A 25,747-nucleotide genomic window follows, 5' to 3' on the forward strand; every position below is an offset into this window, starting at 1 on the left:
GACATTTAATGCACTTGAGTTTTATAAGTTTTGCATCTTGGCCCTCTAATTCTAAAAGTCTATAAGTGTCAATGTTTTGCTGTGCTATTTGGTGCAAAAAATAAGAATTAAATGATAATAAGCCGTTATTATTATTTTCTTTTTCTGCGAGGGATTGGAGCCAGGTAGGGGCGGGTCTGAGCACAGTGAAGAGTGGTTTTTGCACTCCCAAAGTGCGCATGATTGTTTGGCCGGCCTTCCTTGGCCAGCCAAACAATCATGGACACTTAGCATGTGCTACACCTGGCCGTGTTGCACAGCCCAGTGGAGACCATGCCCAGGCTCCCATTCACTGTCTGAGTGGCCAAACAGGCTGCTCACACCAATCACAACGCTACTCATGCAGCGTCGTGATTGGCTGGGAGCCTGGGTGCTTCCGAAGTTGCAGAGTGAGGACGGAGGAGAGGCGTACTGTGGCGGCAAAGGTACGTTTTTATAACATTTTTCTTATCTAATCCCCCCCCCCCTCGCCCCACCACCCCAGTTCTGAAGCAGTCCCCTTCAGTTGGTCATACGATATGACCAAATGAAGCGGACTCTGCTTTATAAAAACAAAACATTCAGCAAATTTTAACAAATATGAATGATGTATCTGCTGCTGAAAGTGGATGCAAGCTCGACAAAACCTGACAACCCTAAGATCTAGGAAAATCATACTGTGTTCTGATAAAACCAATGATTTATAACACAATATCGGACATACAAAGAATGAGACCTTTTCTACAACAAAAAAGTACCCAATTTGCCTATATTATATAATTACACCATAGCCTCAGCCACCCCTTGTAGGGTTACTATTTACTAAACTTAACTGTGATACACCCCACCCACTGGCTAGCTATGGCAACAAAGTTCAACGGAGTACTGATACAGCTAAGGCATGCACCTGGATAGCAGTTCTCGCCTTTTAGAGGACTGTAGGCACTGGTAACGTTAAGCTGGCTTTTGCCGCCTCCCTGTTTTCTATCATCTTTCTGTGGCAGACACCCACAGTTTGGAAATTTGAGGGAGCCAGGAAGTAGGAACAGCACTTTCTATATGGTGCCCTTAGTACTCTTGGTTTGTAGGCTTTCTACTATTATACTCTTTACTCTACTCATCTGCCATCAATCAAATCGATCACCGTGATGGGTTTCTGCTTTTTATTAAAAGGGAGCTAGAGAAGATGCAAAAAGTGACCCCCGTACGGTAACCAAGTGCACGCACTGTTTGACCAACACATCCCCATGCACGCGCAGCACCAGTTGTGCAAAGCGTTGTTAGAGTAAATCCATGCGCATTTGCTGTGCAAGTTGTGCAAAACACTGTTTCAATAGATTCCTGAACAGTTTCTGACCACAAAAGTAGGAAGTTGGAGACTCCCCCCACCAGTTTAGGGCCATCATACAATCAATGGACTACGGTTAATAGAGCTCCCATAAAGGTAACTGTATTCTTCACATCTGATGTTATTCAATTGAAAACAAAAAGGGACATACAATTATAAGAAACCACTGCTTGCCCAAAAACCTGTTTGCATCGTAATATTTAAGTCTGCAATCTGTGCAGGGATGCACTGCCAAGAACTTACAAAAAAAATCCCTCTTCTTTCCAAACCACAGATTTCCATCATCTGTTCCTAAGACTGCAGCAAAAACACAATGTCCTGGATTCACGGCTTGAGCGGGCTATCTGGTCATTTTTCTTTGAAAAGAAAATGACTTAATTTCCATTTCCAATGAATGCAATAAATAAATAACTGCGTTTGCATTAAAATGCCATTCCGAGACAAATTTACATACAAAATATTTTCCAGGGCCCTGAAAATTTACGTAATGCCTCTGGAAAACTCCACAGCTGACACAAACTACCTTTTAATTGGTGACTATCAGAAAAAGAATGATATGTTTTCGGTATGACTACAAGATTACCAAGGTATCATTGAAAGGCGTGTAAAAGAACCTTCTGATGAAAGAAAGGAAGGTGGTTTGTGGAGTAGACAACCTTTTCCCTCAGCTCGCATGGTAATTCCTTCGGCTGTCATTCACACAAATACATGCGAGTAAAACTAAACTACGAAGGGGTGGATGGAATTTGCTGGCCCCATCCAAATATGCCCTATCTTCCCTCTTACACTCACTACTCAATCACGTTTACATAGGTGCCCCTAACCCTTTTCCGTATAGCTAATAAACTCAAAACGTATGGGCCAGCTAATACAAATTAGATAGGTTAATGGTGCCATAATGTTTGCATACCTATGTTACGACTGGCTGAGAAGAGATTCAGACAACATCCACCATAGGGCAAAGTCCCCCGCTACAGCTGCAGGACAGCTCCTCTTGAGCTCTTGACCACTAAGCTTTTGTGCTTCCATCCTCCATTCAGCAGCAGCCAATCAACCTCCATCACACGACCACTCACAACATGTATGTCATTAATTTCACAAGGACAAATGGAGCAACGGACTTTGAACTCCTGCGCATGGTGATGGGGGCTGCACTATTTGACGTTGACACTGTGTAACAATGTCTCAAGAATTCACATTTGATCCAAAGCCTGTTGTGCTTCTCACAATATGGCCCCTATCACTCTTCAGAGAGGAGCACTAGAGCAATCCTGCAGGTAGGATTTCATGGACACGGTGCCTTCAGCTTGCTGCTGTAGTCAACTCTTTCACCCACCCTCTATGATACTCACCGGGTACTTCAGCGGAAGTCAGCGTTAGCCTCCGCTTCCACAGGTAATCCAGACAGTGGAAGTTCGAGGAATCTGGGTGAAGGGAAAACATCCTGGAAAAAAGTTTCAATCGCAAAATCTGTATGGCCGGCCTTTATTGCCTTCTGCTGACCATGTTGTGCATTATGAACCTGTAGCTCCTCTCCCTTGTCTGCTTGTTGTCACAGAAGGGCCTGAGTGGAGCTCTAGCAGATGGTCGTCTCAACCTCCTCCCATCTTCTCACAACGTAGCTATTTTTATGTTGCCGGTAGCCAGCAGACTAAGGTTTTGTAGTGTGCAGAAGACAGAGTATGGGCAATAGAGCTGACGAATCGCTGGGCATCTGTTGGCATAGAATTAACCAATCCCCTCTGGAGGAGCTCTATTATGTACAAGTACTTAACCATCAACATTAGATAATGCCGCCATCATTTGTTTGTGGTTCACCATGCTTGCTATACACCAAATGAATGAGTAAAACTTACGACCAAATGCCCAGAGATGCCCTAGATGTTGAGAGGTAAATGCGGCAAAATATCGGCATGTTTCAATGCCCCTCCTTAATGTCGTAATGGTCCTGCATTAAGGAATATCTACCATTAATGAGTGGGGCTGAAGAAGGAATAGATTCAAATTTTGCCCTCTTCTTGGGTGAGGTGGATAGACACAACCCCTTAGTAGGTCTCTTGCTCTGGAAAGCAACTGTAACTGCAAAGGTGACTATGGCAAAACACTGGTTTACAGAATTCACAAAACGAACTCCCAGGTAAGTAAGGATCTTCATGCTGCCACAGCTACACTCTGACCTTTTCTGTCCTTTGGTGTTTGGCTCTTTTACCTGTCCTTTTTAGGTCTCGCGACCTGCGTTGCACTGCATAGCAGTGCTCGCGCAGGCAGGAGTCCTTTTGACCGGGGTTCAGAAAACGACCCTGGAATTGCACACGCTTGTGCGTGTGCGATTCCTTTTCTGTTACCCCATTGGCCTTTGCGTGCGTCTTTTTATAAAAGACTGCACGCAATTGGCCAAAGGCGGGCACGTTGCTCCGCCCACGGTCTATTGGTGTCTATTACGCGCTTGGTGCGCGTAATTGACACCAATAGGCCATGTGGTTTCAACTATCGTGCCCAGACACGGGCGCGATAATTGAAAGCACGTCTCGCTGTGGCGCGCGCGCACCACTCGCGGGATGTTCATTTTTTTAATGGATTACACCAAGTGCAATTAGGGCCGTGAGGACCACCCTGGTCACAGGCCTGTCTCCGTAGAGCAGCAAGGCCAGCAATTGCGTGGACTCTTTATGGCGCTCTTATGCCATAGACTCCTCTTATATCTGATCACTGCACCCAAGGTCCGCGCCGCCAGCTTGCCCACCTCCGACAGGCTATGTAGGGGGATTCAATGCCCTCTCTGCTCCGCCACTATTTTCACCGCGGCGGCCGGCCAAGGAGGGGCCCAATGGTTATGGGGACTGCAGGCCAGGCCCCCTACAGCAGCACATGCAGTTACAGCAGCACATGCAGTTATCAGGGACCCAGGGCCCGACCAGCCCAGTCCGACAGGGTCCGCAAGTTTGCACGGTGCAGGCAGGCTCCCAGCAACTAACGGCTGCGCCCCAACCTGGGCACCACAGTGCCACGTACCTTTGTTCCGGGGCTGAGATAAGTGACGTATGGGTCTATGCACAACCCGTGCTAGACTGCATGGCCAGCGGCAGCTGGATCGCACGTCCACACATGTGCCTCAGTCCAATGGTGGGGCTCGCCAAGGCCTGTCCCGCCTGCCGCAGTGCCCTTGTCCCAGCCAGGCGGTGCCTCCTGTGTCCGGACCTTCCCTCTGATGCTCCGTGCCCCTCGCCAGGCCAGTATTTATTCAGGGAGCCGGCTCCCAGCGGAGGGAGTGTCCAGGCCGGGCACCGCCGAGAGGCCTCGCTACCCCGGCAGTAAAGGTCTCGGTGGCGGCAGCGAGCACCCCAGGGCGGTGCGTAGGCCTCGGAAGCAGGACACACCCATCTCCAGTCCTCAAGGCCGCCCCTTCTCACGGATGGGCACACCTAATGAAGGCACAACACCAGCACTTCGTTTGGCATTCGGTGAAAGTTGGGGTTCGCAGTCTCATTAGTTTCCTCTTCACATGTTTTGTGCCTCTGGGATGACCTTGGATGAAATAACTTTATTACAGTTTATTGTTACCATCGTCTTCTCAAACCTTGGCTGTAGCATCATCAGGGTCCTCAGAATACCCTTTTCCTCAATGTAGTGCTGTTACAGCCTCTCTTGTAATCTACTGTGGGGTGTGCAATTTGACCAGGTGAGGCTGATCAATATTCCTCGGTCTAGACACCCTACTCCAGGGTCGTAAATTCTGCCGTCACAGCACACCAAAAGGAGACTAGACTTGAGCTCTGGGTGATAGCCTCTATCAAATACTTTAGGATGCTGTCTGCTATAATGCTGGACCCCATTGCTGCTGTGCTGGCTTGTGTTTACTCCTGCCATGCTACCTACCACCTTGTTACTTTTGTTGTCCAGGTACTCACTACCGAGCCTGGCAGAGTGCGGCATTCTCCAGTGTAAATCCATTTCCTTCCCCTGAGCTCTCTATTGGAGAGTCGATGAAGACACAGGCTAGCACTAGACAATGTAGTATTTACTGATTGCATGCAAATTCACTTTATCCATCATTGTGGGCACAGGCATGTGTTGTGACAACCAGATGGCAAAACGAATGGCACAACTGACAGGTGAGAAGTGCTCTTATAAAGCTTCTGACATTAAGATGCTGGCTGTATATGCATTTCTGATAGTAGAAGTATCTTCTTTTAAATGTAGAGCTAGTGCAACCTAACTTAATAGTCCTTAATGCCTTGGCCATTGAAGGGTGAAAGGCTGAGTCAACCCTGCAAGGATTTTAAATTGTGTCCTGCAAGTGAGAGTTTAGCTCACCCAGCCATTTGCCCTGCTGAACAGCTTTGACATATGTGTGTGCCGCATTGTACCAAGCACTGGCTATCTGTACCTTATCATTTTGCATCTTCTCTTTTATCTAGGACTCTGATTGTAATTTCATTGCTCCATCTATAGGCATTTAGTGCGGCACACATCCATTTTAGTTGACTTTTAATAGGCCCTTTTCTATAAAAAGTTCACAAACTAATTTGTCTGGTACCTAGAGGCATGTAAACTGTTGGAGCTTGCTGGTGTTTGGCATCCCCTCTAGCCAAATTAGCATACTTTCTTTTATTATTAGAGACTGTTATTCTTGTGGAATAGAAAGCCTCTACCTTTTTAGGTTGAGCCTAGAGGCAACACGCATGCGCTGCTCTGCAAGGCATGCTGTAGTGGAGTATGTACTTGAAGCCCCGCCCATACTTGTCATTGGCTTGTGTCATTGCCCTTCGTTAATGCAGGCTTCTGATCCATAAATAGGTTTGTTAGTACCTCTTTGATACCGCCTTGTCTGCATTTGTTATCGCCCATAACGACTGGACCTTTTACTTGGCTTGTTAAACGGTATGCGTTGTAAGTCGGTGAGCACTATTTTGTTTATTGACTAATAGGGACAATGGCGGCTGCTTCTTGCATTTGCAGCACGCACACACAAGACAATGTCGCCCGCATTTTAAAAGAGCTACCCCCGACCCCCACAGCACTCTCGGTACAATGGCAACGCTTTAAAACCAATTTTTTATTACTTTCAACGCACAGTCCGCTTCACGGACACCACACTCTACAATACAATAGGTCTCTCATTTGCCGAAGTTTGACCTATTGGTATTGTAAATGAAAATCCCTTTTAATATTATTAAAGGCATTGCCATTTACAATGCCAATAGCTCAAAATCTCGCAATTGCGAGACCTATTGCCATGTAAATGCTTGTTCTACTTTATTTTCAGCTGCACCGGTACATCAGCAGGTTCAATTCTCCTAAAAGGGCAGAAGTCTAAAGATTAAGCTAAAGCTACTGGAGATGTAGTCCTGTCAATCGCTGAGACGATGCATCTCCAAGCCTTTGTCTCAGCTGGCTGAAAGCTATATGAAGATATGAAAAAAGGGACCGCGAAGCTCACAAAAAGTTTTACCTAATGAAGTAATTAAGAAAAAATAAAAAGGGGGTGTGCCATTCTCATACGAGGGAGGCAATGAAATACATGGTAGTTTGGGTGCGGGGCCAAGAAGTAGGATGTATGCTGAAACTAGAGGAGCAATTCGGGGTGCCATGGTCCCCCAATTAGACACCAGATGCAGACACTTCGCAGGGGGCAGGGGGGGTCCCCTTTAAAAAGAAAACAAAATACAGTACTAAAAAGGATATTTAAATAGCTAGTGTTTGTTGAAGGCACTTCAATTCCACAATCTGTATTTGTGCAAAGCTTTAATTTAACGTTAGTGTTGTTAATAACAGTTCCTAGTTCCTGGTACAGAAGTTGATGATCTAACCAGAACACACATTTTAATATACCAACTAAGCCCTGTGTGTGTTGCATATACATCCCACCTTCTCCACGCACCAATGGCCTATAAGGGAGCGCACACACCACCCCACACACCAAGAGAGACTTCACAACCACCAGCCACTTGTTTTAAAAGACATGAACGTAGTGAAAGACAGGATTTGTCTTCTGGTGTGGGACTGGATGGAAGGCAGAAGCTCTAGGACAGGTGTCTCCAACCGGTCGATCGCGAGCTACCGGTAGCTCGCCGAGACCCTGTCAGTAGCTCGCGACGCTTGCTGCTCAATTTAGTAGCCCTTTAGTGTTATTTGGGCTATTTAGGCTTTTTTCATGCTCCGTTGCCGCCCTCACCCAAAGCAGCTGCTCTGATTGGCTTAGAAGAGCTTAGCTGGGGCGGGCTGAAGAGGATGACGACGTTCCTCTCCTTTCTTTGTGGATCTTGTGACTGTTTCTGCGCCCCCTGCCCTTTTCTCACTGGCACCGCACTGTTCATTGTGCGAGTGCGACAGGAGCCATTGGGGAGCTGCAGCAGGCGTGTCAGGGCGGAGCAGCTGGTTTGCAGGTCTTGCAAGCAGGGACCCGCGCCATCTACCCTTTTCTGCAGAACAGCTTTCCACCTCATATCTCACCAGCGCAGCAGGTAAGCCGTGTGAGCACACCCTGGCCCCCTGTAAAAGTAAAGAGTGAATGACCCTGCATAGTGCTGCATACCGACTTTCGTAAGGCTTTGTCTGGTCAACAATTCAGTTAAAAGCCATGTATTGCAATCAATATGGTAATCGTAATGGGTAAAAGTGTGTCTGCTTATTGTTGTGAGCCGTGTTCCTAGAATAGATAATACAGGAAAGGAAAGGTTAATTCTCAGATGAGCCTGTTTAGTCAAATGCCTTGTACTGCTGTCGATATGGTAATCGTAATGGGTAAAAGTGCGTCTGCATATTGTTGTGAGCCATGTTCCTGAATGGATAATACAGGAAAGGAAAGGTTAAATCTCAGATGAGCCTGTGCCTCAATAGTGGCCAAGATCCCCTGTAAAAGTAAAAATTGAATGACCATGCATAGTGCTGCATACCATCATCATGAGCCACGAGACTTTAATAACTGTGTCCGGCCAACAATAGTCAAATGCCTTGTAATGTAGTGCGATCAATATGGTAATCATAATGGGTAAAAGTGCGTCTGCTTATTGGTGTAAGTAAGCCATGTTCCTAGAATGGATAATACAGGAAAGGAAAGGTTAAATCTCAGATGAGCCTGTGCCCCAATAGCGGCCAAGATCCCTTTGCGGTATTTTTTCGGAAACAACAAGCTTAGGATTGCGAAAAGGTTTCATTCATTACCACTCATATAGCGGGAGGGTAGCCAGTCAACATCTTCGAACAGCTGTAGATGGGCCAAGAAAATTAACTTAACATAAAGAGAACAGAGATTGTTTATTTTTTAAGCATGTCCATTATTATTTTTTTTTAATCACACAAAGTACTGTAGGTGTAGGTAGGGAAGTAACGGCCCTTTAGTGTTGTTTGGTGGGCGATTTAGGCCGGGCAGACTTTTTTCAGGCTCCGTTGCCGCCCTTACCCAAACCAGCTGCTCAGATTGGCTTGAGCTTAGCTGGGGCAGCCGAAGAGGATGACGTTCCTCTCCTTCCTTTGTGGATCTCGTGACTGTTTCTGTGCCCCCTGCCTTTTCCTCACTGGCACCGCACTGTTCATTGCGCGAGTGCGACGGGTGCCAGTGGGGAGCTGCAGCAGGCATGTCAGGGCGGAGCAGCTGATTTGCAGGTCTTGCAAGCAGTACACAACTGCTGGTACCCACGCCATCTGCCCTTTTCTACAGTACAGCCTGCCACCTTATATCTCACCAGCGCAGCAGGTAAGCCGTGTGAGCACACCCTGGGCTCCCTGTAAAAGTAAAGAGTGAATGACCCTGCATAGTGCTGCATACCATCAACTTGAGCCATGAGACTTTCGTAAGGCTTTGTCCGGTGAACAATTCAATTAAAAGCCATGTATTGCGATCAATATGGTAATAATGGGTATAAGTGCGTATGCTTCGTGTTGTGAGCCGTGGCCAGTGTTCCTAGTATGAAGTTCCGAGTATGGATACACAGGGAAAGGTTTTTTTTAATCTCAGATGTGAGCCTGTGCCCCAATAGCGGCCAAGAACCTTTTACAGTATTTTATAACGAGACAACAAGCTGAGGTTGCCGAAAAGGTTATCATACATCACCACTCCTAGCCAGTGAGTAAATATCTTCGAGCAAAAAACAGAGATGGGACAAGAATATGTTTGGAGAACTTTACATAAAGAGGACAGGGATTGTTTATTTTTATTTTTTGGCTGCAGCATCTCCATTATTTGTTTTTTTATCACACAAAAGTACTGTAGGGAGTAGGGGTGGAGCACACATGGTATTAATTATCCCCTTTACGGGCCATGCAGTTAGGCTCCTACTCCTATGGGACCTCAGATGGAGCAAACTGCCAATGTAAACGGCGATAGCCAGTCCATAAAGTCAAAATTAGACAGGCCATTATTTTCTACTCTTCTAATTAGTCATCCATTGCAAAGGTGCCACCAATTGGGACCCCCTTGAAGTGGTTGTCATGGGAGCCTGATAATAGGAGGCCTGTCGGAGGTGTTACCATGGATCAGTCATGGATACCAATTTAAGAAGAGAATTCGTAGCGTTGTTAACTGAACAAAAGCAACGAAGCATGCTTAAACGTTTAAACCAGAATAACAGAATTAAGGCTTAACTCCCCATCTTCCAAAATGCTTACTATGGAGCAAATATTTATTTGCTTGCATTGGAAAAACCTTTTACATAACACATGGAATATGAAAGCAACTTCCCAACAGGCTCAGAACACACATGGCTAAGAGAGAATTCACAGATGAAAGAATGAGAGATGAAATGGTACTTTGTGATGAAGTCGGGAAGCTAAGAGTCTTTATCTTTTGATAATTTTATAAGCTATAGGGGACTGATATACTAGCTAGCAGGGGTGCACTATTACTTGCAATGGATCGCAGTTTCATTATTAAATCCTGAGTAGCGACACAAGATGGAATGGCCAATTAAGGTTGATGAAAAGCTCATGGCAATTAAGAGGATGAGTTCCAGTAGGGCACTGAAACCAGATAAACTGCTACATTTTACAATAGAACAGGAGTGGAGATCGTATCTGTTGTGGCCAATCTCTCTCTTAATACCTTATTGAGAAGGAAGAGATAACCCCAGATGACTGAGGCCAACATTACTTTAATTACAAAGTTTGGAAAGTGCACTGTTTTATCGCCCCAGAATACTGATTAACAGAGACACCACCATTATCACTGGAATTTTAAGCGGCAGACCCCTAATATAAAGGCTTTTTGTTTTCTCATAGCCTGGCCTGTCAGGTTTGTCCCCGGTAGAGTTGACTATTATTAAAAACATATGTATATGGTGGGAATGACGCCATATTAGGACTGCACTCGAGAGGCTAGTGGGGCGGGAATGGCCTACAGGTGAACCAGGCCCTACCAAAGGCTTGTCTGACAGATCAGTACATTTCATTAGTTGGTTTTTGGGCTGCATTACAATGATTATTTCAGTGACAGCTATTGATAGGCCCTGATTTTGAAGCTATTAATTGAAAGGTCGTAAACTAGCGGTTTGCCAACAGCACACATGCACAATCTTTTCTTTCAGTGTTATTGAGTTCAAACCACAGTATGGGCTCTGAAGAAATAGGCTTAACGTCAATGAAACTGGGCGGGGGAGGTCTCTCGGAAAAATGCGCGAGTTGCTTGGGATTTAGTAGCTCACGACGATTTTCACTGACCAGAAGTAGCTCTCACTACACAAAAGGTTGGAGACCCCTGCTCTAGGACAACCAGCACAGGGGTGGCAGAGGAAAGCTCAGCAGCTGACCGACGGAGAGGACCAGATAAGTGGTTCTCTTTTCAGTTCTGTTGTGGTGGGGAGAGGATGTATGTATTTCGGGGGCAAGCAGATGGCTTGGACCTTTGCTGCCGGCACCGCATGGAGATGCGCATTTGTTGTTGGAGATGGTGGCACAGGTACGAGCCTCTTGATGGGGGCAGTTCTCTCCTAAACTGCTTGCCCCACTGTCTGGTGATGAATGTTAGCAGCCTTGCAGGGGCAGAATTACAGCTCTCTTGCATGGCTGCCATCTTGCTGCTGCCTACTTCTGAGACTTTAAACACAATATTACTGTTTCCTATCAGTTATTAAACCAGCTCTGACCTGCGGCACCTTCTCCTACAGTTATGTTACTGCTCAACATGTATCTACTGTCCTACTACATTTTGAGTTTTAAGATCTGCAGACAGCTCCTTGTCAGGGGCAGCCAGCAAGAATGTACTGTGGATTTGTAAAATAATCATGTGTTGGCTACTTGGTCTGTCCATGCTGGCATCTGTGATCATATCAGACATGAACAACGAGAGAAGAGGGAAGGGAAACAGTTGAAAAGACAGAGTGACATTATGGTGGATGCTGTTCCTACATGAAAAGGACAAACGAGAAAGAAGAGAAGGCAGGAGTTTAAGTCAGATTAAAGGCGATGGAAAAAAATCAAATGTAATGAGGAAAAAGGGGAAGAGGGAAAAATATAAGAGGGCGCTAGTGAAAAATGTGTAAAAGTTAAGGGCACGGTAGCTTAGAAATGAGCGACAGTGTGTAAGAAAGAGAAACAGTATAGTAGGACAGTTGTATAGTAGAGATGTGAGCATAGAAAGGAAGGAATAGGGGAGACGTGAGGAGAAGTGAGAGGAGGTAAGGTAGTGGAAGATGCGCAAAGGAGAAGATAGGGATAAGGAACGAGCAAGGAATGAGACAAATGTGTGAATGGGAAGATGGCAGAGAGGGGAACCAGTGGATAAGACACAGGAGCCCCTAGGGTAGTGAGATGTGCAAAGGTAAGGATCCTGAGTGGTGGGTGGTGGAGTAATGTGGCAATGGGGAACACAGGCGTGGCTATGAAACTTTGCTAAAAGTTGGAGGAGGGCAGAAGTAATGGTGCAAGAGAGAACTGATGAGGGGAGGTTCAGATGTGGAGGAGGCAGACGCGACTATTGAGGAATAAGGAAAAGTGGTGCATGGTCAATGACCGAAGTCTGAGGCAAAGCACAGGCTGAAGCAAGTGCCCGAAGATAGGGGGAGTTTAGAATCAGTTGGAGAAACACATCCTTGGTGCGGATTCTGGTAGGCTCTGTGGCGTACTCGCTTACACAGTAAGTCGTTGCATGATTTCAGCACATTTAGCTTTGGTTGCAGTGCACACAGACTCATTCCTTTCATATTTTCTTGTTTGTTTCTTTTAACTCGTTTTTTGGAGCTTTCAGTTTCTTTTACATGTTCTTTTATAACAAATTGTCTTTTCCTTTACTTTTTTTCTCACAATATCTGTTTTTGCATTACCATTCTACTGTAACGCTCCTCACAGTTCACCCAAATACCAGCTTTATTGGAAATAACAGAAACACATGCAAGGGTTGTGAACTAGTTTGTCCGCTATACAGAAGACAGAGTGTGCTGGCAGGAGGACAGAAGAGGAGCATCCGCAGACAAACATCAGCGGCCTAGGGAACTCGGGTACCACGGTCTGACAGTCGTCAATGTATGGTGAACATGAGGGAACACTTAATGATTGGACAGGAGAATGTGTGACGGCCTTTGGGAAAATTTTACTGTCACAGGCTAGTATTGGTCCTGCAGTATGGAAAATTAGCCCATGTGCTGTGTCGGGATTATTGAATTATGTTGTTAGCTTGTGGTTTTAACGTATTTCATTGTATTTCTTTATTCAGTTTTCGAATTATTATATTGTCAGCATTTCATCTTGGCAGCTCTACGTTTATCACCATCGCCTGCGCAGATGAGGCAGTTAAAAATACTTTGGAAACAGAAGAATTAACTGTTTGGTGACCATTATGAGGATTGGTCTTTGATCTATTAAAAACTGGTCATCACAGCCTAGGGGTGAAGGATAGAACGTACAACCCCTTAAAGATTAAGGTCGCCAGATGACTCCGCGTCAGCACAGACACAATGCTCCAGAAGTGTGCTTTTCTCTTCCAAATCACAGTTTTGTGTGTTAAGTCAATTCGAAAAACAAAAGTGAAGTAGTTCAACAGGCCATGAAGGCTTCAGGTTGTCAAACAAAAACCTCGGACAACAGCCCGGCGCCCTAAGTGACATGAAGTCAAATGGTTACTTTATGAGAGACACAGGATTGGAGATTGTAATAGTAATGTTGTAGAGGACTATGAAACTTTAATAAGGATGTCCGAAAGATATTTACGCCAAGTGTGAATGTTGTGCTATCAAGGCTTATGCTTTACAAGAGACGCTAGAGCAAGAAAAATGCGATAGTTAGTTGCCTACCTATCTTATGGGGGACTTGCGCTAAAGTTTAACTATTGGGGATTCACAGACTAAAGCCAAAACCGTGGGATTTACACACGTGTTTATGAAAAAAGTCATGCAGGCACTAAACATAACCCAAAAAAAAATGCAAAAAGGCAGGAAGAGTTAGAGAAAACACATAACAGCATTTGGAATGTGTTACACCAAGGTAGGGTTGGGGAGAAAAGAAGTGTCTTGCAAAATAGATTCTGACTAGAAATGTAATTGAACCAGCCGCCCTAGACTAGCTTATTATAAGTCATGCACTTTAAGGGGGAACAAGTCAACCAATCTAAGTGGAAGTGTCAAGACAAGACCACTAGAGGACAGTAGGGCACTTTATAGAAAGGCAAGAAAGTACTTAAGAGGAAGTCAGTCCCACTATGGTAAGATATAGAGGGCGAGGGTTAGGCACCCTACGAGGGTAGGAGGGGAATGAGGGGCATCAGAATATCTAACCTAGGGAACTACAGGGGGTGTAAGTGGAGTAAGGCACTCTACGGCATTGTGAAAATTAAGGATCCTGTGGGGAAGCAAGGCTTACTCTTGGGAGAAGTCACAAATGATCCTTTAGGTGGAATTTAGGGAGCCTGGGGAAGTTGGAGTCAAGCTTTCTGGAGAAAAAATAGGCCAACCTACCTCAGGCATCCTAAGGCAGGCAGTCTGAGTCCCTATTTACGGAGGGAAGAAAGGTGAGGAACGTAATGTGGCGAGGGACTCATGAACCCAAATAGGTTTGGGAGAAAGCACTCTATGATCCTTAGGGGGGGATGCACCCTATTTCGGTTTTAAGTCACCATATTTTGGGACTGGGTTGTTTCTACAGGAGCAAGACTAAAGCTGATTTGCATATGGTTTGCCATTGTTTGTAATGAGCAGGCAGCCCCATAATAACAATGGATTGAAAAGCGGTGGCCGAGAATAAGTTGAGCATTCCTCCAATTTTGTTTTTCTCAAGAGTGCACCAGTATTCACTGCAGCATGGGTGCAAAAGGACACACTTGAGGTAGCTGAATATTTTGGCACTTACGGCACTGCTTTTGAAACACTAATGCAATATTTTGTAGGGAAGCTGTACTCACTAAAATTGTTACCGACTTCTGGTCCCACCAAGGAGCGTGATCTAAATCAATTTATGGAACACAGCATTAAATGGACCTCAATGTTATCGTAGCAAACAAAAGTATTGCGTAGCTTATGAAAGTATAAAAACTGCAGTATTTTGTGGGAGGCATTCAATATTCGTACAAATGCAAATAGAAAAATTGATGGACGGAATGCTGAACAATATCAAACATTCACCCCCAATACAGAGATCTGGGCCTAAATCCATTGTTTTTTTTGCTCACCACACCACCCCAGTTAGGGCCTAGCCATATGCAAATCAGTCTTGATCCTGCTCCACATGGGAATAGTCTAGGCAGAAATGCCAAACCAGGTCCTCCCTTGACCGGAAACAGATATCCTAGGACCGGTTTCGGGGTATCACCCGTCATCAGCTGGAATACCTTGAATCCAGCTGCATGGTGAGCACAAGACCCGCGTCTGGGCCTACTTGCAGTGACAAATGCAAAAAGAACAATTGATGGACAGAATGCTGAACAATGTCCAAGTAAAGATCTGGGCCTAAATCCATCTTTTTTTTGCTCATCACAACACTCCAGGGAGGGCCCGGTCTGGCAGTTCGAGCTGGACTGTTCCCATGGGGAGCCGGGTCAAGACTGATTTGCATATGGCTGGGTCCAAACTTGGTGGCATGTTGAGCAAAAAAAAAAGATTGATTAAATCCAGATTTGTGACTAGGGTGAATGTTTGATTTGTTCAGCACTCTGTCCATCATCTGTTCTTTACGTTTTTAATATTCATATAGCATCATCCACATATTTATACCTTCTTGACTGCAATCCGACTATTCAACCTAGCTAAAATAGTGGTAATGGGATTGGTTTGGAATTGAATGGTATTGGTTTATCAAGATCTCCAATTAAGGCATTGTTCAGGAAATGTAATGCAGAAAAGTACAACTTTAGGGTTTTAACATAAAACCCTTATGTTTTTCTATGAACGGTTAAAAATAATGCCGTAAATTATACTTTTTAAACCAATCACTCAGCACGCTACCATGACTGTGATGAAGGTGATTACAGAACAGTCTTCACACAGCTCATCTGCTTGGGATAAAATATATGTTACGAGCCCCACCCCCGCTCCCAAAAAACATAATAACTAGCAGATTGTAGGATTCGGCCCGAGGGAATATTTGGCAAATCAAATCTGAGTAGTTTACCTTTAACACTGTCAACAGCACACTGTTATTAAAAAAACACATTTATCCTGCTGCCTGCACCCGCACCAACGAAAGAAATTGAACTGCAATGAAATCAGGGAACAGGGAAATTATTGTATTTCCTTAAAGGACACTGTTGAGAATCCCTGCGGGGTTTTCCCCCCACACCCCCACCTTCACTTCAGAATTAAACTGGGCAGAAGCCGCACGCCATTCCTGCAAAAAATGAAATTGAATTCTTAGGCAGCGCTGAATATTTTATGAGCAAATTTGAAAAAAGCTTACCCTGTATTGATGGAAATGATTTCTATCAGTGGGTTCTTCCTAATCTTTGGCAAATCCAATCGCACTCCCCCCAGCCGCTTTCCATTATCCTTCTTTTGACCCAGCAGCCTCACCGAGTGACCTTCAAACCAAGCACATAAACACATGTACACATAAGTCACAGCACTTGCCTGTAATGCTTTTTTGTCTTGTCAAACATATTAAAGCTGGCACTTAACTATTTTAAACATTGCAGAATGGCAGTATGAGAGGGAGAAAGAGGTTCATGTTTTAGCATGTTTTAAAGAGATCACCATACAAGAGGCACCAGCAGTATCTTCATTGTCACGTGCCTCATGCGTGCCTATTCTTCCTTTCAATGGCTGCAGCCTGCACACATTCCTAAAAAATACCTAACCCTAATGTCTTAAGTGTCAAGCAGGTAATTACCGTTAGCAGTGATGGCTAGTTATGACTCCCATTTACCAATAACATTTCTCCTTCGTTTTGAAGCCCTGCTTTTGTGTTCACGTTTAAAAGTTGTCATACTAGTTCGCCACAAAAATGTAGGGCAGAACTCGAAAGGATTTGAAAAAACCCTCCACCCTCACCCAAGCACAACACTACCAGTCACTCAGTTTCTCGCTACCACAACGGGACGCCCAGGAGACGTCCATTCCTGGATTGTGTCTGGCCTCACACAATCTGATCGGCTGCATTTAAATAAATCAGAGTGGCACTACTCAGCAGGCAAGCGACGAGAACCCCTCTTGGGGTCGGGGGGGGGGGGGGGGGGGGGGGGTGGTGATCGGTATTCCAATTTCATCGGAAAATGATGTTGGGGTGGATGGCCATGAAGTCTGTCGTTTTACTCAGCTGCACACAAATACAAACATGCACAAGTGTAAATACACCTACATACTCTTAGTAACATGATTTAAAATCACTTTTTTCATTCCATTTTTATGTAAATTGTATATACACCACCCTTTGTTCAGTACTACCGCTACTTGTGAAGCCAGTTTGCAGGGTGGCTCACACTGCAGTCCTCTCTCTTTCTCTTTCCTCAATAAACCCTTTAAAGAGATTCCATCTTACAGGGCCTCGTGGTCGGGGAGAGTTCATCATGAAACCTTGCCAGATATAAAACGGACTATAAAATCCACCTCAAATTAACTGCAGAAAAAATGTCAGCAGCACTAATTTGATATAAACCCTAGTTTAAGTAAACCACAGGATTCCGGATTCTGTATTGGAAAAAAAGGTGCAGAATCCATTGGAAAAAGGTGCAGAATCCATTGGAAAAAGGGCCACCCTTAATTGCCACTGGTAATTATGACTTCGAGATCCCACAAGGACTTGATTTTTGAAAGGAGTGGATATGGTCCACAATATCCAATAAAGGCTGCGAGTAATCTCACACCACACCAGTGCCACCCTCACCATCCTTACAGGCTCAGCCTCTCTTTCAGTATCTACTATTGACACGTCATGAAGATATGGGCAGGCTCGGAGGGAATACAATACCCTGCAGATGTAGACAGGAAAAGGTAGGTTTAATCTGAAGCCGGATATGGAAGCAAATAAGAGGGAGCTGCAGCAAGCCTGGATAAGGAAGAACTGCGGATTACTTATGATGGGAGGAGGGGGAGTATTGATAAAATAGTTAATACTTCGCAGCCCAAATCAGCCAGCCTTCGGGTATTGTGGCGGGCTACCTGGTAGGAGAGTGATATTTTGTATGCAACACACTATCCTATATGAGATAAAATATGAGCCACACATTGTGTTGTCGGATGCAACAAGTATCAGTACCACTGCTCATCTTTTCGATACCCTTAGCATGAACATAGGGGAGGGCTCATTGTATGCCACTTTGGAGGGACAATAGCAGATTTAACAACCTTGAAATTTCTTAAGAGTGAAGGGGCGATTTAACAAAATGGGAATTGAGTCAGATAAGTGAGCAAGTGAGATTCAGTGCAGCTACTAGCAAAGTTATGCTATGAAGTGAAGAAGCCCTAGAGAGAACAGCACGATGTGGTAATGGAAGCCCAGAAACAAGAAAGGCATCTTATCTTTTCAAATGGCAACAAACTTTCAAACAGTGCGACATGGTAGTGGCAGGAGACTGGGGTAGTCTGCAAACTATGGCACCCTCGACAAGTGCAAAGAAAAGTTGAAGTGAGGGGTGCAAAGCTGAGAAATGAAGGGGGACTGATGCTTCTTCGACCACTTCAGAATGACTTGTGACAGGTAAACATCACTGCAGTGTTTCAAATATCAAAGATGCTAATGCATGCACATGAAATCGAACTACGATCTCCCCCATATGCTCTCCGATGACATATATATAATTTTGAGTATGTTAGATAAAAAGAGAGCATAAATCTGGAGTAAGGCAATGCAAAGCATATCAATGTTTTTTTTTTACTCTGTCCTGGAAAGGCGTTCCATGGGAGATGTGTGGGTGTTCTCACGCAACTCCCATGGTTTTTGGCGCATTCCCAGATTTACCAAAACTGGCAAAATCTGGGAATGCGCCAAAAAGATATGCCTTCCTAGGAGAGGTGTAACACGGAGAAATATCTTCATTGCTCTTCGTTACTTCCTCTTTCTATGCATTCTGCAGCACACACAGAGGAATATGCGTCTCAGGATTGTTTTTGTGGAAGAAGATGTCCCTTCCTGCACAAAAACAATCCTGCATGCAACGCAGGCACACTTCCACCGTGGTGCAAGGATGCCTGCAATGGCACTAGGCTGCCAAAAGGGCGCCAATGCAGAGGAAAAGACAGCAATGTGCCATATTGCCTTAAATATGGCACATTCCTGTCCTTTATCTGTCGTGCAGTGCAGAGCAGCAAGGTGACTTGCTGTGCTGCACTGCGTGCCTTTTTCATAGATAGGCCCCATTGTTGCTATTCTCTGTTCCCAAGCTCAGGTCTGTTTAAAAATAACAGTTCAAGCAATACTAAGAAAGTATTTTGGGCATGATGTACTGGGCAACCGGACCTCAAATGGTAGAGACTCTTTACTTCCGCAAGGGAAAAACTGGACAGAATTTTCATACGATACAAATTTACTTTGCGGGTCCTGCAGTACTCCAGCAGGGCCCAGAGAGGACCTTGTGTGCTTACACAGTAGTTCCTATGGACTAAATATGGACATCCACCTAGGTCCATTGGAGTACTGTGGGACTGCTGAAAACTTTAAAGGAAAAACAAAGTCTACTGCCAAACCTTCTGTGGGCAGAACTCTTCACACACAAGCAACCCCCAGATACCGAAGCCCAGTGACATAGCTACAGCTTTTGCCACCTGTGGCGGCCCCAGCTTTTGCCGCTTGACGACCGTGGGTTAGGAGGGGAAGGAGGTTGCTGGCGATTCCTGCGTTCGTTTGCCACCCTGCGTCACGAAGGCCACTGGTAAGAGCAGGTGGGGGGGAGCCCCCCCTTGCTTCACCACTGCCCAAGCCACTCTAGCTGGCCCAACCCCCACTGGTATCAGCGCTAGGAGGTTATAATGATAACTTTAGCACTACAAATGTCCTAAAAGGACGAGGATTTCTTGAAGAATAAAAGTACATTTCTAAGGTCATCATCAGTAGCAAGAGTAAACACTGAAAGTGTAAAAGGAGCAGGTCCGAAAGCCGATGTTCTGGGTGGGTAAATTGTCTCAAGTATCATAAGAAGCCACCAAAAGGGTAGAGAAAAAGTGGGAGTCACCAGTGCTTTAAAGATGTTGAAATACTCTCTTGTCAAATTTCCAGCATTGTCAATACAGGATTGGGAATATTCATTTTTGGAGTTAGTGCAGGCTACTTTGTAACCCTTTGACTGTAATGTATAATCTACATGCCATCTGAAAGGAAAAGGAGGTTTGTTTTGTCCCACTGTATTTCCAGAACGCCACCTCTATGTTTCAAATTTAAGAGGTTGTAGGTAAACCATTTATTTACTTTTATTTGGCCCTTCTTCTGTGAGAGAGAGGGGAAACTAAGTCCTGGGAAGCTATCTGAAGAAACCACCTGGCCATAGTGATGTTTTGCCAGTGGTGGAGGTGATGACTGATCCTGCCACCAACTGGCTGCCCATGATCTTGAAGGGCTAAACTAGGAGTGTTTGGAGGCTGAAGGGGCGGGTTGTGGTGGACTGACCAGACCTCTAGCCGCCCAACCCACGGGTTGGAATGAGCATGCCCACGGCCGCGCAGAGGTTGCTGAACTTGTACGGCCTTGTGGCTAGGGTTTGGTTGGTGAGGCAAAAAACCTCTTCCGTAGCCACAAAAGGGGCAAAAAGCAGACGGGGAGGTGCGGCCACAGAGGCCCCAGGACTTGGCCCTAGCCTGAGAGTCCTTAACGCGCTCTAGAGACATGTCTGATTTGTCTCCGAAGAGACTGATACCATCAAAGGGCATGTCCATGAGGGAAGCGTAGATATCCCCAGAAAAGTCAGAAGTTATCAGCCAGGCATGGAGTAAACAGCCAACGTCGATGACATCGCTCTGCCCAGCGAGTCGGTTGTGTCAAGCCCAGAACAAATGGCGAACTTTGTCACATCTCTCCTGTCTAAAACCACTTGGGAGAGGATTGTCGAGGTCTCCTCTGTGACCTGTGGCAGCACTTGTAGAACAGTTTCCCACAGAGAGTGGAATAACGGCCCAATTGGCATGCAGTGTTCACAGACCACAATCCAAGGCTGGCTTCTTACCCCAACTACCCAGCCTCTTGGATTCCCTGTTCAGGAATGCGGAAGAGAACGGACCTTGTGAGGTAGGAGGCTTTAACCACCAAGTTCTGATGGGCATGGTGGTTGGTGAGGAAATTTGGCTCGCCCAGAGTAGGGCCAAGGTGGTGGGCGATTATCCTATTCACAAGAGCCCCTGGGCTGGGCATGGACCGGGTTCCGAGAAGGATATCAGTTGAATGGCAGGAGGGTTCCGAGGAGGAGACACCCAACTGCAAGTGTTCCATCAAGAGGTTTGTCATGACTTCCACCGAATGGAGCTTAAGGTCCAGGACCTCAGCTGCCCATCTCATCACCATAGCATATGAAGCTCCGTCTCCTATAGCCATGGTAGAGGAAGAAAGCAGGCTATAATCTTGAGCGGTATCCAGTCCGTACCAGCCTATTTCGTGTTCAGGCTGTTCTTGTAAAGGGTCCAGTAACCCTTCCCAATCTTTCTCCATACATAGCCCTTCAAAACAAGGCTGAGGAACTGACCTAGGAACCATGGGTGCTATTGGTGCTGAAATCAGCGTCAGTGGGCGCCAATCTGGCTCCAGGTCATCAGGGTTAGGAATGGGGCTGGCACCGGCGGCGTCTGAGCACTGGTTAAAGTCACAGAGGCACGATCGGTGTCGTTTCAGATGCATCACTGGATCCAACGGGGGTATCGGCACTGGAGCGGAACCCGATGGAGCCCCCTCTGAGACTCCAGGGCCCAAAGGCACACTGGGATGGTCAGGCCGCCCAAATATGAGACTCATGGTGTCATAAAATTCGTTGAGCTGGGCGGGAGTCACTCCGGCTCTCAGGAAGGCAGGGAGCCAACCCAGGCACGGGTTCCACAGAATGAGGTCTAGAGCACAGAGGCTCTTCCGTCACGACGGACGGGGAGAAGTCGAAGCACGCTTTGACTTTTTATGTTTCTTATGCCTCTTACCCGACCTACCGACGACTTCGAGGAAGAGGACTTAGGACTCCCGGAGCATGCCAGGACCTTCCTCCGGGACAGAGAACTCTGGGGTGAACGACACGGTGTTGAGCGCCTGGCCACAAGCAGCTTTACAGCTTTACAGACCGCTCCCTCAAAGCTTTCAGAGCAATGGCCCGGCAGTCGGAGCAAGATTTTGCGTCGTGGTCACGCTCCAAGCTCCAGGGGTAGATCCATCAAAGACATGGCGCAGTGGCAGACTCTGCACAGTTTGAATCCATATGTCTTCTTCGACATGTTGGAAAAACCTACATACCAAAAAATGTTTGACAAAACATAGAAAAAAGGCTGTTAGAAAGTGACAGTGGGTATCTCTTTTCACGGATCTGCTCTGGCCGGCGAGGAAAGGAAAGCACGGATGTCAGCGTGCTGAGGGGGCCCCTATATAGGTGACTTGGACATCACAACGGCAGAGACTACGGTCACGCGGAGCCGACCGACGCCACCTACCGGCGCGCAAAGGTACTGCTCGAAGAAACATCTTCCAGATCTAGTCTGATGCCTTGGAAATTCAAGGGCACTTGCCATGATTTTAGCTGCTGTCATTACTTACTCAATTAATTCAATTTATAACATTAGTTTTTCTTCTTTGATCCTTACAAACAATACATTTGTATAGGTTTGTTTTGGCTAATATTTTAACTATTACTCTGTGTAAACTGCATTTGGTCAGGTAATCTTTCTGTCACGATGTTATGCTTCCGCGTTTTTGTATGTTTTCAGTTTCTATTAATGAACTGTTACCATGTTAACTTTCTGATTGGACGAATTCAATTTTAAATGGGAGGTCCGGGCATCAGCGCGTCATGTGATCAAGATCGCGGAGGCGATCAAAACGCATCTGAGGCGGACACTTGTCTGATTTGATCTGATGAATTCAAGAAGGAAAATTGGCACTTTGAAACCGCTTGTGGTTTAATTTCTGGGCAAACAACGAAACTGTGGTCCGTACCTGTTCTAGAATCCCTCTGCGACATTGGAGGATCAGGACTTTGTTCTTTTATATATACATATACATGCGTGTTGAAAACCTGGTTAAAACGTGTTGCTAATAAACTTTTTTTTTTTTATTGATTGGAGGAGCGCAAGACCTCTTCTGTCATTACTTGGAGACGCATACTCTTTGGATTTATAGAACAGGACTTGGACCCGGTTTTCTGCAACAGCTCCTCGAGGTGGATGCAACCGGACTTATTGCACGTATCCATGGGCGTCTGCAGGGGGGGGGGGCAAGAAGGGGCGCTTGCCCACCCCCTGGAGCGCCCCTCCTTGCCCCCACTGAAGACGCACATGCTTTTACGGATTCCATTTGTCCATAATTACGGGCCCTGCAGGGAGCAGAGGTGTTCCCTGCCAGAGGCCTCAACTCCCTGATGGGGCGCCTCGCACTCCTCCTCGCAGCCCCTCCCGCCCATTGTCATTCTGTCCGTGGCTGATTATCACATACAGATTGACAATGGACAGTTAGAGCTGCTAAAGCATACTTCCCAGCCAGGCCTGGTTCTAGAGGGTGGGCCTGGCCCACCCCAGGCCATTAAGAACTGAAAAATACGTTTTTCACTCTAATGTTTCACGGGGGTATGAAGTCTCCTGGGCGTACTCATTGTTTATTTAAATATTAATACCATTGACATACGTTAGTTTCAGGCCTGAGGAGTGGTAAGAAATTCTGCAGGGATAGTAGCTGCTAAGATAAACAAATGAACATCGCAGACATCGTGAACACTTTCACTCACACTAAAGAGGCTGCAGACTCCCATCACAAGGTTCCTAGGAGCTGAAAACAGTGATGTAACCGAAAGGTATTGCAAAGGATTTTCCTTTTCCCAGAAAAGTGAGTACAAATGTGTACACAATTACAATACAGATTCACTCGGGGTATGCTTTATTTCCATCCTGCTTTGAGGCTATTAAAAACTTGCAGCATTACATGAAAAATAAATTAATGGAAAAAGTTAACAAAAGAAAAGTTTTATCTTGTCATTGGCTAAATGAAAGAACATTCTATGCATCGTTACATTAATTCATACAACATTCATATGTATGTTGATGGTTTCAAATGATAGAATGATACCTTCTGCAGGGACCTATGGGTCGGGCTACTGGAATTAGGCGATTGTGCCGATGCTGTGTTTTTCTCATTGTAGTTGATTTGCCAAATAATCCATTATCTGCTAAATAATCTGCAGATTAAAAAAATATATATTCTAGCTCAAAACCTACTAAAAAAGCAGCAACATGTGCTGGCGCACAGTGGAAGATCCTTTCCAAAGGTTGATTGGTTACCTTTCTGTTGCTTATTGCTATAGTTTGGTGTTAACTGGTACCAATAAGGTGCATTCTATGCCCAGACAGTGTTAACAAGTGTAAAGAAGTCAAAATCATTAAATAATACTCACAAAATGTGCAGCATCATGCCACATAATGTACCTTTTCTTGCTGCATTCTTTAGTCAACCCTGACCCATAATTTAGCCTTCCCCTGCCGCATAATTCCAGTGGCCCTGCCTACGTGTAAAAGGTAAGACACTTTAATTATTCTCAGCATGGTCACCTCAGGATTTCATTCTTATGAGGCTAATAAAATGGGTGTCTCATGGTCGAATAATAGGAACTCTTGTGGCTATATGTAAGGCTCCCATAGAATGGAATGGCCAAAAGAAGCAACATCTCAGACAAAAAGACCTGGACAGACTCAAAGCCAGATGGGAGAACGAGAGGCCCAATACAAATGGATTAAGGGAGGGGTTCCAGGGGGATAATTTTAGGGTTCAGGGTGGGTATGGGTTTTGCGTTACCAGGGGGGTAAATTTAGGGTTCTGGGTGAGTATGGGTTTTGGGGTGCCAGGAGGATAATTTTAGGGTTCATGGTGGGTATGGGGTGACAGGGGGGTAATTTTAGGGTTCAGGATGGGTATAGGTTTTGGGGTGCAAGGGGGGACATTTTAGGGTTCAGGGCGGGTATGGCTTTTGGGGTACCAGGGGGGTAAATTTAGGGTTCAGCGCAGGTATGGGTTTTAAGGGGCCAGAGGGGTAATTTTAGGGTTCAGGGCGGGTATGAGTTTTTGGGGGGCAGGGTTAATTTTAGGGCTCCGGGTGGGTATGGGTTTTGGGGTGCCAGGGGGATAATTTTAGGGTTCATGGTGGGTATGGGTTTTGGGGTAGCAGGGGGGTAATTTTAGGGTTCAGGGTGGGTATGGGTTTTAGGGTGCAAGGGGGGGACATTTTAGGGTTCAGAGCGGGTATGGCTTTTGGGGTGCCAGGGGGACAATTTTAGGGGTCAGGGTGGGTATGGGTTATGGGGTGCCAGGGGGGTAATTTTAGGGATCAGAGAATGTATGAGTTTTAAGGGGCCAGGGGGGTAATTTCAGGGTTCATGTGTGCTCTAATTGTTGTCCAGTTCCAAATGCAGAATTCACCACTTTTTTTTCTCAGCTTGGCCTGAGCATTACCCGACCCCGATTGTCTGCCAAAAGTCTTAGATATATCTCTTAAAGCAAATGGTGATAAGTTGGATACTTATGTCTTTCGCAAACTGGCAGCCTGTAATTCAATCCTGCATGGCAACAGTGGACATCCAAAAGCTCTCAAATGGAGCATTCCGTGCAGCCAACTTTTAAGAGCATGAAGGATATGTACCACAGATACACTATTTGAAGAAGAAGCTACTGCCATGATTGTAAGATTTCTTGAAAGAGAAAACCCCCATAAGATCTTTAATGAGGCGTACTGCAGGGTTACATTGAGGAACAGAGAAGATCTGTTATATGACAATACATATCCTAAGAGAAGCCATGGGCATGACACCACACAACAGGAAGCATTGGACACTGCTCCTATCAGGTTTTTTGTAGCGTTTAATCAGGAACATC

General features: G+C 45.6%; 1 protein-coding gene across 2 annotated transcripts in view; it reads right to left on the reverse strand.

Annotated features, from left to right (window-relative positions):
• Positions 1 to 25,747, reverse strand: part of CDKAL1 (CDKAL1 threonylcarbamoyladenosine tRNA methylthiotransferase) — a 2,121,425-nt gene that overhangs the window by 1,190,652 nt on the left and 905,026 nt on the right. For both annotated transcript variants that reach the window (XM_085607048.1, XM_085607049.1), the window contains exon 7: positions 16,181 to 16,301. In XM_085607048.1, coding sequence (XP_085463174.1) covers positions 16,181 to 16,301 — 121 coding nt within the window. The remainder of the gene's footprint in view (positions 1 to 16,180; positions 16,302 to 25,747) is intronic.

The sequence above is a fragment of the Triturus cristatus genome, chromosome 5_2 (genome assembly GCF_964204655.1).
Source record: "Triturus cristatus chromosome 5_2, aTriCri1.1, whole genome shotgun sequence".
Classification (NCBI taxonomy): Eukaryota; Metazoa; Chordata; class Amphibia; order Caudata; family Salamandridae; genus Triturus; species Triturus cristatus.